Raw genomic sequence first — 15,666 nt, forward strand, 5'->3', positions numbered from 1 at the left:
GAAACTGAAAAATTCTTCGTATAAAGTTGGCTAGAGTGGTTCAGTGAAGGCCAAAAAATGTAAAAAATAAATAAATTTGGAATTGTCTACCATCACATCTTTTTTATCTGAAGAGAGAGCTGCAAATTTTTGTAGTACAAGAGCACTTAAAAAAGTAAATTATGCATTATATTGCAGGCAAAGTAACTATCATTGAATGCTGTATCACACTTCAAACTAATGCATATATGTTCACTATTTATCAGCACAGTCACCAAGTATCTATAAAGGACACTCGAAATATTCTAATAATCGTTCAATTCCTCAGTGATAGAATCTGCTCCTTGATCCTTCAAGAGCCATTTGCGTGAATGTCCTCATTGACAGAAAATCTCTCTGTCCCCAGATGTTCTCTCAGCTTGCTAATTGCTCAGATATTGTCATCTGTGGTCGATGTTGATGACCTTTCTTCCCGATTGGCATCACACACATATATAAGCAGTCTTGGTCGAATTGTTGGCAATATTTCTCTATGACTTGATGCAACCTTGTATTTGGTCCATATACCACCAAAATTTCATGGTAAGTAAGATGTTTTGCTCATGAGAATCATTTTGTCCTGTATGCTTCAACTTTAGAGTGTATTTCCATTTTCTACACCACTTCAGTCATACACAGATTTGTGTCTGCAGAAAACCGGGAACATGTACTGTCTTCTGACAATGTGCCACCCTTATTGTGCAGTGGTGTTAGTGTGGAGCCACATGTGCAACTTTCTTTCAGAGGTCCCCTACATATGTTGTACTTTTTCTATTGAAAAGTCCTGTAATTTTATGAAATGCAGCTACAATTTGATGTTTTGACCATCCTCCATTTATTGTGACATTTTTTGCAGGGAATTTTATATTATTAGGAAAAACTAGAATAATTGGTAAAAAATCATAGCTATAGTATTACATTTGTGTGCAGCTTCACTGAGTTGGCTGCTAGTGTTGATTTCTTCCCTAGACGAATTACTGTTGCTCTAGCTTTCCACCCAAAAATAGAGATATAAAATGTAGTTCACCTTTTTGAAAATTTCTCAGCCTTTAGTGGTCAGTGAGTGTACATTTAATTTGCATTATAATTAACAAGTGATTTGTTTCAGTTTCCTGATGATGCATTTGACACAGCATCAAATTCTGGGCGTTTAAGCAATGTGTATGATAGTCTGCGTTCTGGAAACACAACATCACTGCTCGAAGGACTTCAGGCACAGCTGAAGTTACGGGATGGTTAGTACTTTGTGTATCAACAACTAATATAAGACACTGCTCTGACTTTTGTATGTTGGCAGCACACTGTTATTAAATCTCAAAAATTTTTAGGTAGTTGTATATGTTGGAGTAAGTAGAATGTTAGTAATGTAAACATACAATGGAGATAATGTCACAGGTGGCCATATAGAAGAAACTGAAAATGATGAGCAGGGGTTTGCTAGACACATACTGTTGACATCATTGACATGTAGTGAAGCTGGAAAAAATCCACTTAGAACTAAAACATCAGATTTTGGATGACATCTTGAGATTAAGCAAGTACTTTCACTGTTTATCAAGAAATGTCTATAATTGGTTTCCTAGCATGAGTAACAGCACATACAGCAGGAATCACACACCTAAACACTCACTGTCAATTACAGTGGTAAAAATGTGGCATGGTAGGAATTTAGAATAACAGAAGAGTAGTATATACTATTATACATTGTGGCATACCAGTGGATGCGCAGCATTTTGATCTTTTTTTTCTGCGTTTTTCATACTATTAAACAGTATTAAATTTTATTTGGAGACACTGTGATATGATTCAGATTTTGTGGCTGGTTGTATGAATAATCAATGTGGTTAACTCCAGAGAAGATAAATATCAAAGCATATAGAACAGCAAATTGCAACACAGTTGAGAATCTATGAGACATTTTGCAGCAGTGATTGGCACCCAGACAAGATCATAATAAAATAACTCAAGTATGTCATTTCTGCTGCAGGAAAAATAGATGAAAATACTTGGAAGCATTTGCTGCACCCGAGTAGAAAGTCATAACAAAGCCATGTTATGGGATTAGATTATAACTGACATTATTACAAAAAAATCACTTAGAAGCCTTATTTGCTTTGGTTAAAATTAAGATGCCTGACACAGTTGAATCTATTTATATATTTGGAACACATTCAAAGGACTAAACACAAAGTATGAAACCTTTTAATCACATTCTCAAACACAAGAAACGTCTAAGGGAATCCACTGTAGCACAACATAAAATTCGACCTTTTCGCAGATACTTTGTTCTCTGTCTCTGTAAATCATTGAAGAAAATAATTACACTGTTCTGTGTCCTTATCTAAGAAAGTAAAAGTGACTTGTAGAATGAACAGTCGCTGAAATGTTTGTAATTGAGTTTGAAATTATCTTACATAGATAAGGTAGAGACATTAAACATAATGTTGTTTGTTAGGTAAGTTGGCAGCAGCTTAACACCAGGCAACATTGCACAATGTCATTCAATTTCTATCAGTTCGACTGTTCTTTGTGGCCACCTTGATGGTGTCTTCTAAGAATATATGTGTATTAGTTCAAATTGAATTTGCAAATTATGTTTGAGACAGATAAGTAAGATATACATGTGGCAGAATTTTCATTTTAAAAAGGACTGAACAAGGGGGAAAACATGGGGGAAATGTTGGGAAAGGTGTTGACAACCATTCTACACCACACCCAAAATTTTATGATTGGTAAAAGTGTTTGCTGTTGATATCAGGTACTACTATAGGTTGATACCTCCAAACTGATTGCCTATTCTGTAGGATGGTCTTTAATTTCACATTGCTTTTTACTTCCAAACCTCTTTTTAGTTGATAGTTTTTTCATTGTAAAATAATGTAAAATGTATGATTGAATGGGTTTGTACACTTGGTGATTGTTTATTCTGTTTGAACACAAGAACAGCTGCTATAAGCTGCATTAGAAAGCCACTGTTAGCCACTTTGCGTTATTACAGCATCTCGTGCAACATAATTGAATTTTGTTTCCTTGATTTGAAACGGGTTACTCAATCTCCAAATGCACTTTATTGGGATTGGTGTAAAAGCTTACTGCAATGGTTTACTATTGATGTCTGTTGTTTTTCAGCTTTTTAATAGTCATATGCCAGACTTTACTGAGCTGATTATCAACAGTGTTCAAGAGGTCATCTTTTAGTTGGTTGTCACTTATAACAAAATCCTAGTAGATAGGTGTGCAATATAAAATCATTAGGTTTTTTATGGTCTACACTGATTTGATCATGTTTATTAATTTAGAAAATCTGAGGGGGTTCAGACACTCATGTCAGTGGTATTTGTACCAACCGTATTTAAATGTGTAGTCTTCGTTGTACTGTTTAAGCTTCATAAAGCCATAAAATATTATCAATAAATAGTACCAAGGCATATTTTGGATCGTCATGTAATGATGTAATGAACACACATTTTGCAATTAAATGGCTCATAAGAGCAACACGGATATTATATTGTAGCTGTTGCTTTCACCTTCACTGATCTCTGTTGAATTTGGTGGTTATTCTTTGGAGTTGGGAGAGACATCGATGAAGCAGCTGGAGACTTTAAATTGGAGAAGTTCTATACACAATTATCGAACAAAGAACACAAATAATGTAGATTTAGGCTAAATTTAACAAGCCCCAAAATAGTTTTCAATATACTGGGATACAGCTGTATATTAAACTATCCCTGGCAGTGATAGACCTACCATTGAATTTCTTTGAGAGGTATCTGTAGAAACACTCCCTCCTCATGGCAGAACAATACGACTCCAAGAGATTTCCTTCCCTGGGTGTACTATGGGAGGAACATCAGCTAAAGTGAGAAGCAAGAGAAATGCTCTTCCCAATACCTGGTTTGTACAAGGACAGATGTGGATTCTTTTTTTGGCCACAAAGCCTTTATTCTTTGTATAGATTATTGAGGAAGGTTTGGGGAAGTTGCAATCACCTTCAAATGAAGAGATCAGTTTTGATTAAAATAACATCCCCTGTCCAGTCATGGACTTTGCTCATTTGTGACAAGCTGGGTAACATTCTGGTGACCGTCACTCCCCATAATAATCTAAACAGGGTTTAAGGCATCCTTTTCCATCATGACGTCCTCTTGCAGTCCGATGATTATATACGTGCCATCTTTGAGTGACGGGGTGTACTTTTTGTTCGTTGTGTGCACAAGGGTCTGAAGGTCAATAGGCCTTTGAGGGCTCCTTGTTGCCTGAAAAGGTCAAGGTGATGGTATACCACTGTGCCAAGACACCATATGTCCCTTCATCCTGCCAACTTCATGCAGCACTTCAAAGGTATGAAATTCAGGCATATGTCTTCCTGTTGCAATGCCAGCCCAGTCTGTAGAGATTGTGAACAACTGTTGTATATAAACATTCCTTGTTCTCCTCCCCTTGTCTGCGCCAGCTGCTCACCAGACTGCAGGGAGAAAAAAATATGGGAATATAAGACTCTGGTCAGGCTGCTGTACAAAGAAGCCAAGAAAATGTATGAGCATCTATATCGTGCATGCATGACAGTGTCATATGCTACAGCTACGATGACATCACCCTCTCTGCCATTGGTACTCTCCTCCATAATGTATCCTACAGTGAGCCCTTGGGGCTGCTCGACAATGCTTATTCCCCTAATGGTTGGGGGTTCTCCTCCTGCTGCTTCCCCCACACCTACTTCTGGAGCAAATTGCTCCCCACCCACCATGGATGCCAAGACGCATTATCTTTGTCCAGTTTCTTACGTCAAGAAGGGGTCACTTGGGACACTCCCCTCCAAGGTTTCTTCCGGTCTGCAACTGGATACCAGCCAGTGGCTGAAGCACCCACAGACTGCTGATCATAGAGCTGCATGAGCGTCTTCAGTCCCTGAAACTGACTCAGGGAAGTCCTCCCAGTCATCCAAATGCCTGCAGAAAAGAAAGATAAAATAATTCTTCACCGAAAATTCCGGTGGTACCCACACCACCAAATCCCACATGTTCTGCTTCTGTGACTACAGCAGCAATCCCAGTGGCCCCTAGAGCCCATAATCTCACTACACAATGTGTCTCAGAACCTGTACATTTGATGCCACTCCCTCTTAACCAGTAGATGTAATCTGCCTCCTTGGTCCCTTCACGTCCTCACAGTAAATTGACAACACAGTTCTCCAGTGCAATTGTAGTGGTTTTTTTCCACCACCTGACTGAGCTATGACATCTTTTAAGCTCCTCTCCTGCTTTCTGCTTTGCCGTTCAAGGAACTTGGTTTCTGGCAACAGGGACCCTCGTCCTCTGTGGCTGTCAGTGATATTTTAAGAATCATACCAATTATGATAGGGTGTCAGGTGGAGTTTGCACATGTGTTCTGAACTGTGTATATAGCAAACTTGTGCCTCTTGATACAACTTTGGAGGCTGTGGCTGTTTGGGCAATGGCATTTCAGTATTTTACTGTCTGTAATGGTTATCTCCCTCCCAATGGTGGAGTTCCTCAGAAAATATTACCTGCATTGGTTTCTCAGTTCCCCCCAATTTTTCTAATCTGGGTCAACTTCAGTGCCCATAATCCATTTTTGAGTGGAACCATGGTCACTGGCCACAGTTAGGACATAACACTTACTGGCAGATCTTGACCTCTGTCTCTTAAAACACTGGTGCCTCCACACTCTTCAGTGTGGCACATGGAAATTATTTGGCCACTGATTTTTCTATTTGCAGCCCCTCCCATCCGTCTACTGGAGGGTCCATGAAGACTTGTGTGGTAGTGAACAGTTCCCAGTCTTCCTGTCCCTCCCTCAGCATCACTCCCATGGGTGCCTGTCTAGATGAGCTGACCACAATGCCAACTGCGATGCTTTCACATCACTTGTCACTGCCCGCTAAATGGAGACATTGATGAGGCTGTTCAGAATACAACAGCAGTCATTTTGTCAGCAGCCGACTTAGCAAAATTCTTGTTTCAGGTTCTCCCTCCATCAGAAGGTAGCACCTTGATGGACCTCAAAAATTGTTGGGGCCATTAGAGACTCTCTAATATTATAAACAGCATCTATCAATCAAGCACCTCATTGCCTTTAAACAGCTCCATATCCACGTCTGCCACTTAATAAAACGACAGAAGCAAAAATGCTGAAAATGGCACATTTCAACCATTGGACCACAAGTACCTCCTTTGCAGGTTTGAGCTAAGAACAGACACCTCTGTGGTTATCAGTCCTCTGCCTGTGTACTTTGTATTTCCTTGAACGGTGCTGTTTTCACGGATGCCATAGTCAGACATTTTGCTCTGCATTATGGATGAGCCTCTGCATCTGATATCTGTCAGCCTGCTTTTCAAGTTCTTAAACAGCGAATTGAGCGATTGTACCTACCTTTCATTACAAAGCACCTGGAACTCCATTCAGTGAGTGGGAATTCTTCAACACCTTAGCCCTTTGCCCTGATACACCCCCAAGACTACAAATCATCCACAACCAAATGCTCAAACACCTATCAGTGGATTGACATCACCTTCTTCTTACCATTTTTAACTGTATCTGGAGTGAGGGTAGCTTGCATGTCAGTGAGAGGAGAGCATCATCATCCCAGTACTGAAACTGGGGAAGTGTCCCCTAGATATGGAAAGCTATCACAATTAGTCTCACCAATATTTTCTGTAAGTTTCTCAAATGCCTAGTGAGCCTGTAGCTGTGTAGGCTCCTTGAGTCTTGGGGCCTTCTGGTTCCATCCCAGGGCAGTTTTTGTCAAGGCCGTTCCACTGCTGATAATAATTTGGCTTGCCTGTAATCTGCCATCCAGACAGCTTTTGAGATAACACCTTCTCTACAAAAGGCTCATGACATCACATGACAACACCACAACAATACATGAGTGGGATATCCATGGCCCACTTCTGATTTAAGTCTAGAACTTCTTACCATGCCACGCCAAGTTGGTGCTTTCCATGGTACCCCCATATCCACGGGAAAGGGGTCCCATAGGGCTCTGTATTAATAGTCCCTGTCCCCCCTCATGTGTTAACGATTTTTGCTTTTACTATTGCTCTTCTAGTGTTTGTGTGTGTGTGTGTGTGTGTGTGTGTGTGTGTGTGTCGCTGAAAACCAACTGCAGGGCGCCCTTTGAAAGGTGCAGTCATGGACCCTCGCCCATTGTTCTCAGTTTTCTGTCATGATGACTCAGGTCACGCACTTCTGTTGCCATTCCACAACCAGAAATGTACTGTGACGACCAATTAATCGACATGGTGGAGACATATCACTTTTTGACACTTGTCCTTGATGTCCGGCTGATATGGCTTCCCCATCTTCACCAGCTTAAGCAAAGGTGCTGGCTACACATTAATACACTTTGCTGCTTCAGTAACACCAGCTCGGATGCAGACCACACCACTGCAGCTTTACAAAGCCCTGATTCGCTCAAAAGAGGAAAGGCCGCTGGTCCTGATGGGATACCAGTTCGATTTTACACAGAATACGCGAAAGAACTTGCCCCCCTTCTTGCAGCGGTGTACCGTAGGTCTCTAGAAGAGCGAAGCGTTCCAAAGGATTGGAAAAGGGCACAGGTCGTCCCCGTTTTCAAGAAGGGACGTCGAACAGATGTGCAGAACTATAGACCTATATCTCTAACGTCGATCAGTTGTAGAATTTTGGAACACGTATTATGTTCGAGTATAATGTCTTTTCTGGAGACTAGAAATATACTCTGTAGGAATCAGCATGCGTTTCGAAAAAGACGGTCGTGTGAAACCCAGCTCGCGCTATTCGTCCACGAGACTCAGAGGGCCCTAGACACGGGTTCACAGGTAGATGCCGTGTTTCTTGACTTCCGCAAGGAGTTTCACACAGTTCCCCACAGTCGTTTAATGAACAAAGTAAGAGCATACGGACTATCAGATCAATTGTGTGATTGGATTGAGGAGTTCCTAGATAACAGAACTCAGCATGTCATTCTCAATGGAGAGAAGTCTTCCGAAGTAAGAGTGATTTCAGGTGTGCCGCAGGGGAATGTCATAGGACCATTGCTGTTCACAATATACATAAATGACCTGGTGGATGACATCGGAAGTTCACTGAGGCTTTTTGCAGATGATGCTGTGGTGTATCGAGAGGTTGCAACAATGGAAAATTGTACTAAAATGCAGGAAGATCTGCAGCGAATTGACGCATGGTGCATGGAATGGCAATTGAATCTCAATGTAGACAAGTGTAATGTGATGCGAATACATAGAAAGATAGGTCCCTTATCATTTAGCTACAAAATAGCAGGTCAGCAACTGGAAGCAGTTAATTCCATAAATTATCTGGGAGTACGCATTAGGAGTGAGTTAAAATGGAATGATCATATAAAGTTGACCGTCGGTAAAGCAGATGCCAGACTGAGATTCATTGGAAGAATCCTAAGGAAATGCAATCCGACAACAAAGGAAGTAAGTTACAGTACACTTGTTTGCCCACTGCTTGAATACTGCTCAGCAGTGTGGGATCCGCACCAGATAGGGTTGATAGAAGAGATAGAGAAGATCCAACGGAGAGAAGCGTGCTTCGTTACAGGATCATTTAGTAATCGTGAAAGCGTTACGGAGATGATAGATAAACTCCAGTGGAAGACTCTGCAGGAGAGACGCTCAGTAGCCCGGTACGGGCTTTTGTTGAAGTTTTGAGAACATACCTTCACCGAAGAGTCAAGCAGTATATTGCTCCCTCCTATGTATATCTCGCGAAGAGACCATGAGGATAAAATCATAGAGATTAGAGCCCACACAAAAGCATACCGAAAATTCTTCTTTCCACGTACAATACGAGACTGGAATAGAAGGGAGAACCGATAGAGGTACTCAGGGTACCCTCCGCCACACACCGTCAGGTGGCTTGCGGAGTATGGATGTAGATGTAGATGTAGATTCTGTTCTGTTCTGTCTTAGTTATGGGATTCTGGCATATGGTTCAGCATTGCTCACAGTTGCTGAACCTGATACTTCACTATGGGTTCCGACTTGGAGCAGGAGCCTTTTAAGCTAGCTCTGTGTAAAGCCTACTCATGGAGGCTAGGTCCCCTTCACTATGGATCAGATGCTAGCAACAGGTACTCAATTATGCTACACATATTCACAGCTTTCGGAAGCATCCAAACTTCCGTGTCCTTTTTCCTAGCATGGAGGTTCACCTCCCACAACAGACCCAGAACTAGGGTCGTAATGACAGTTAGACTACATTGTCTGAGCTCTGAAATCCATTTCCCTCACTGTTGCCTCTTGTAAGGGAGCTATCGGTTACGTACCCATGGCATGTATCCCGACCTCACATATGTCTCGATTTATCCTTTGCTGAAAAATTCAGTTGACCCCATGGTGTTTTTCCACCTGTTCATTGCTGTCCTCAATGCATTTCCAAGTTCAGAAGTGCTATACACTTACAGCTCAATGGTTAATGGACAGATCGGTTTTGCATACCCTCATGCAAATTTTAGTGAACTACAGTCCCTGTCAAATGTATCCTGTGTCTCCACTACTGAATTGGTGGCCAGTAAATGAGCCCTTATCCATGCTCTTCCTTGCATCGTCAAGATGCTGCTAATTTGCAGTGATTACCTGAGTAGCCTTCAGACTATAGGTCAATGCTACCCTCATCACTCATTAGTGACGACTATCCAGTATCTTCGTTCTGACTCCATCAAGCTGGATGGCCGGTCATCTATGTTTGGACCCCTACACATGAGGGGATCTCAGGGAATGAACATGCCGACCATTTGGCAAAGTTGGCTGCCAGGATCCAATTTTGGAAATGGAGCTTCCAGAACTGTACCTTCAGTTTACTCTACATCATCAGTTGTTGGATGTCTGAATGCGGAATGGTTCTCCATGAACTCCCCAAACAAACTGAGAGAAATAAAGGAGACCATGATCATGTGCAGTCTTTCCTTCATGCTTCTCGCAGGGAGTCCACTGTCCTGTCTCAGCTGTGCATTGGCCACATTTGGCTGACATTGTCTGATGTGAGGACCCACCTTACTGCCAATATGGTGTCCTTCTGATGGTGGCCCATATCCTACTAGACTGCCCAAATCTGGTTGCTTTGTGGCAATCTCTTAACCTTCCTGATACGCTACTGCTGGTGTTAGCGGAAGACCTGGTTTTACATTTCACCAGTGAAAGTAGTTTCTACTTGTCTCTGTCAGGTGGAGGACTTTAGCCTCATTGACCAACTTCGGAGTTTGCTGCTCTGGCCCTGGAATGCCATAGTGACTCTTGCTTGGCGGTCTGGCCTGGCCTCTACCCGACCCACCTCTTTATTCTCATTGTGCATTGGCCACATTTGGCTGATATTGTCTGATGTGAGGACCCACCTTACTGCCAATATGGTGTCCTTCTGATGGTGGCCCATATCCTACTAGACTGCCCAAATCTGGTTGCTTTGTGGCAATCTCTTAACCTTCCTGATACGCTACTGCTGGTGTTAGCGGAAGACCTGGTTTTACATTTCACCAGTGAAAGTAGTTTCTACTTGTCTCTGTCAGGTGGAGGACTTTAGCCTCATTGACCAACTTCGGAGTTTGCTGCTCTGGCTCTGGAATGCCATAGTGACTCTTGCTTGGCGGTCTGGCCTGGCCTCTACCCGACCCACCTCTTTATTCTCATTGTTCTTTTATGTTCGCTGTTTTTAATGTTTTATATTTCCAGAGCTTTTATCATCTTGTCCATGTTGGTCATTTCCTTAATGTAACAGACAGTGACTTTGTGCTGGTGGGATGTAGAGGGTGTGTCTCCCATCATGTCCTGGTGACCTCCAGCTGCACTGTGCACGGAGTGGCTTACCGAATTTACCCCCTCTCACTCCTTTCCTGCTTTTCCTTTATTTTATTTCTGTCAGATTGTATCATATTTAACTGGTCTTCCCAGGATTTGCCTCTTGTATCCTTTGTTTGAGGACTATTCCTGGTTCAACACAGATAGGATGAAGAGACTGATGACCTCGCAGTTTGGTCTCTCTTAACTCCAACAGCCAACCAATCTACAGAAACTATTAATCAACAACTGTGTTTATGAGGTAGAAGAATTCTGTGGTAGTGTATTATCCTAAACCTAACACGTAAATTTTAATGTAAAATCTAAAAGCAATGCGTAATTTTTAAAGTAAATTCTTATTACTGCATGCATATCAAAACCCATGTCATTTTCATGGTCAGTGGTTGATGGAAAAATTTGAATAAAGAACTCATCTGTTTAATTACAAACACTCAACACTCCTACCAAGTAATGTATAGCACTCCCTTTCGCACTAACAGTGGTGATGACACATGTTGACATGAGCTCTATGAGACACCAGAAGTATTGGAGAGCCATCTTGATCTGTGTCCTCTAAATTGCCACCCACAACTTATGGAGATTACTCAGAGTTGGGACCAAAGCGCACACAGCTTGCTTGATGGAATTTCAGGTATGCCCAAAAGGATTAAGGTTAGTTGATCTTAGATACCACACAGTTTCTCTCAAGACTGTAGGACATCCTCAGACAAATCTGACACAATTCAGGAATGTTGATGTAGAGCAGCGTGTTAATGAAAACTCTGTAAGTGAGAAAATGTATGTGCATTGCAGGATAGTAAGCTCCCGCATCATTTGCAAGTAGAGGTGACAGTAACTATTTCAGAGGCTCCATTTCATTACATGTAAACAAAAGAATATCTCTGCCATTTGTATTAGTGGTGTTATATTGGCAAGCAGGTTGCTTCCCCTCGTGTGATTTTTGACATAATTATTGTTTCTCTGCCACGTGTATGGGAACTCTCAGCTTCGTGACACTTTTTTGTGCTTTGTGCATGCAATGGTGCTGCTACTGTGCCTATACTGATGTGTATTCCTCATGGCATACTGTGAGAAGAGATCCACACGTGAGAGTCCACTTCTGTATTGCGTAGCAATGATGGTAGATCTGAAAGGTTTGGGTATTCACTGATCATTGTTGTCCAGCATTTATTCTTGAACTGCTATATTTTAGTCTGTATGCCACTGCTACAATCTACAGTAATCAAAGGCAATCTCTGTCACCAATACATTGTTGCCGAAACAGGCATTCGGGAGGACGACGGTTCAATCCCATCTCCAGCCATCCTGATTTAGGTTTTCCGTGATTTCCCTAAATCGTTTCAGGCAAATGCAGGGATGGTTCCTTTGAAAGGGCACGGCCAATTTCCTTTCGAGTCCTTCCTTAACCCGAGCTTGCTGCGTCCCTAATGACCTCGTTGACGGGACGTTCAACACTAACCACCACCACCTTATGCGGCAGCTTTCTCCAAATTGAACTACGTGCAGTTTACCATTTATATTGTGATGAGTGAGTTCCCAGTGCCTGCACAAACTTGAAGTGGAAGTGTTTCACATTCCAGACCCCACAATTTGCCTGCAGTGAAATGTGCTCTAACAACCTTCCACTCAACTACCATGCCGATGAGTCCGACAGTTATTCAGTCAAATGACATGCCATCTACCTCTAATTCAATTGCTTATGAGTGTATCTAAGTAATTATGTCATTTGGTCTGCTTGTGTCTGTGTATGTATGGATGTGTGTGTGTGTGTGTGTGTGTGTGTGTGTGTGTGTGAGTGTGTGTGTGTGTGTGTTTGTGTTTGTGTGTTTGTGTGTGTGTGTTTGTGTGTGTGTGTCTGTGTGTGTGCGTCTGTGTGTGTGCGTGCGCGCGCGCGAGTATATACCTATCCTTTTTTCCCCCTAAGGTAAGTCTTTCTGCTCCCAGGATTGGAATGACTCCTTACCCTCTCCCTTAAAACCCACATCCTTTCATCTTTCCTTTTTCTTCCCTCTTTTCTGACGAAGCAGCCGCCGGTTGCGAAAGCTCGAAATTTTGTGTTTGTGTGTTATTTTATTGTGCCTGTCTACCGGCACTTTCCCGCTTGGTAAGTCTTGGAATCTTTGTTTTTAATATATTTTCCCCATGTGGAAGTTTCTTTCTATTTTATTTACATAATTATGTCATTTGCTCTTCTTAAATTTATTGTTTTCTGCATGAGACAGAATATCAGATTATAAGTATCCGAAAAGCTATAGTCATCGCTTGCTCTGTTCAGGTGAAGTCCAGCAGCTGCAGTGGGAACTTTCACGTCGGGATGCAGAGAGGGCAGCACTTACAGGGGAAGTATCGGCACTGATAGCACGCATTGAAGAACAGGAGACAGCTCTCGCCAGTGCTCAAGAGCTCCGAGCTCAGTTTGAAGATATTCAGCACAAGTATGATGCTCTGTTGCAGATGTATGGAGAGAAAGTGGAAGAGACACAAGAACTCAAACTTGACCTGCAAGATGTCAAAGAAATGTATAAAACTCAGGTATGTAATACTAACATTGATGATGTGAAACATTTTATGTTTGAAGATTAAAATAATTAAACAAAACAAAAAATATTAAGAGATAAATCGCTATTTATTTTACACTTTGGTTTGAGTAACCCTGCCTGAAACTGTAGTGTGAGAGAACACAATGACTTCTGTAAAGGCAGGTTGCACACAAAACTGAAGGAGACTTATCTCTGATTAATTAGACAATTTGAGATCTATTACAGAATATGTCCAGAGAATTTGCAAGCTATTTTGTAAAAAACAGGAGTCCAAAATGCTAACACTGTAAATTAAACCAATATGCCTACGGTGCATAATTTGTTATTTCATAACAGCTTACTCAGACGTGTCCTGGGCCAATTTATGTCAGAGTCTGACATTATCAACTCGGACAGGCCGGGGGCCAATTTTTATGTGGGAGTCTGACATTGTCCTGTCAGAGGATGTTCCTGATTAGAAGTGCCATCTGCTTAATGGTACCACAGAAGCTGACAGGAATGTTGTAGCAGTTACTCAGTTTCCATAGTAACAATTGGTGCCACTTCATTGCTGTCCCCTCCTCTGCCAAAAGCAACTGCCTTGGGAGAAAAATGTAGGTGATGCGTGGTCTGGAGAAGCCAACCAGGAGGGATAGTGGATCAATGCCAATTGGTGCCACTGTGAAAAGCGATAGTGAAAAAAACTTAATGTAAGTTGCACATCTTACTAGGGGACCAAAGGGCCCACTGGGCAAGGAGACACAGCCAGCTGCTGCCCAGGATGGTAGGGTCCAAAGTTGATTTCGGTTCTGCTGCAGAAGTGTGTGGGTGTAGGCCACAGTACACATCATGGACCTATGGTGGATGATGAACATCCCATGGACTCATGTTGGGCAGCATCCAAACTTGCAGCCCAGGCTCATCCCAGATATGTACACTCTGCCTGCATCCCAGATATGTACACTCTGCCTGCAGCTATCAGGGGTGGAGGATGCAGAAGTGCGCAAGTTCTTGCTTATGTCAGCACTACTGGATTCTGAGGGCCACGTCAGTTCCTACAGGCAGATAGTGGAAGTAGTGAAGACTGCTGGTCTTACTCGCAGCCTGCAAGCAGAGTTCACAATTTGTGGCACTGTATCAAGAATCAGTTGGGGTCCTTTGGTTTTGGTCTCATCAACCAGAGGCTCCATCGATTCCGTGATGGTCATGGCTGCAGATTTTTGGACTTACACATTTGTAGGACTCCTCTGATGGTCAGGGGTGCACCACACAAAGAAAGCAGCAACTTGGACAGTGTAGTACTTGTGGTACATGCATGGTCTTTATAAGGCTCGGCAGTAGTTTAAGGTCATTTGATGAATGCCTGCCAGTCGATATGCAAAGTGCAAAATCAGATTGCATATAAAGTAAAGGCACTTCAATGGTCAAAATTTTAACAATAAATTGTTGAAGCATTTGTGACAATTTTCCTGAACTTACTGCCCCCCAGGAAAGTTGTCGTGGTCCAGTTATTCTCAAAACTGAGAATTGGTTGAAATCCAAAGTAGAAAGCACCAAAATATTGAGCAAGGTATAAAATGTATAACGATTAGACACTATAGGAGGGAGGGTGTTCATGCTGTCAGTAAAATATTGTGTGTATCAACATTGAAATCGAGTCTTGACTGTGAAGTTATCTGGATGTAAGTAGCAAGCCTGGCTGAACTCAGGTTTATCATCAGATGTTTTCACCAGCCACCTGATTCCATCATAGTAGTTGTAGAATCATTTAAGGAAAAACTCATGCTCAGTAGCACATAAATATCTGGATCATATAGTATTAGCTAGCGGTGACTCTACCAAGTAAAGACTGTGATGTCAATGGATTCACAGCAGGTGTTATGGACAGACAAGTCTTGTGAAGTACTTTTCTACACATTTTCCAAAAACTGCCCCACGCAATGAAAATATTTTAGACCTTGTTATCCACATTGTTAGCATAGAGAAAGAGATTAGTGATCTTGATGTCATTGTAGCGATGTTTGTCACTATAGTTAATAGCCCATCAGGAAGGCTAGGATAGTATTTATGCTAGAAAAAACAGATAAGCAATTGTTAGCATCCAACTTAGTTTACAATGAATGGACATTTAGATTCAGTATGATATGGGCAAAGTTTAAACTGATTATAAATTACACTCTGGAAATGAATGTGCCAAGTAAGTGGATTAAGGATGGAAAGGACCCTCCATGATTTAATAATCAAATCTGGAAAATGCTGAGGAAACAGAAATAGTGTACTCTTGATTCAAAAGTACAACCCAAGTA

At 41.8% G+C, this 15,666-nt stretch overlaps 1 protein-coding gene across 4 annotated transcripts in view; it reads left to right on the forward strand.

Annotated features, from left to right (window-relative positions):
- The window catches only part of LOC126354519 (TATA element modulatory factor), a 136,899-nt gene that overhangs the window by 111,344 nt on the left and 9,889 nt on the right, over positions 1-15,666 (forward strand). For all 4 annotated transcript variants that reach the window (XM_050004240.1, XM_050004239.1, XM_050004238.1 and 1 more), the window contains exons 18-19: positions 1,127-1,253; positions 13,117-13,373. In XM_050004240.1, coding sequence (XP_049860197.1) covers positions 1,127-1,253; positions 13,117-13,373 — 384 coding nt within the window. The remainder of the gene's footprint in view (positions 1-1,126; positions 1,254-13,116; positions 13,374-15,666) is intronic.

Source organism: Schistocerca gregaria, chromosome 3 (genome assembly GCF_023897955.1).
Source record: "Schistocerca gregaria isolate iqSchGreg1 chromosome 3, iqSchGreg1.2, whole genome shotgun sequence".
Taxonomy (NCBI): Eukaryota; Metazoa; Arthropoda; class Insecta; order Orthoptera; family Acrididae; genus Schistocerca; species Schistocerca gregaria.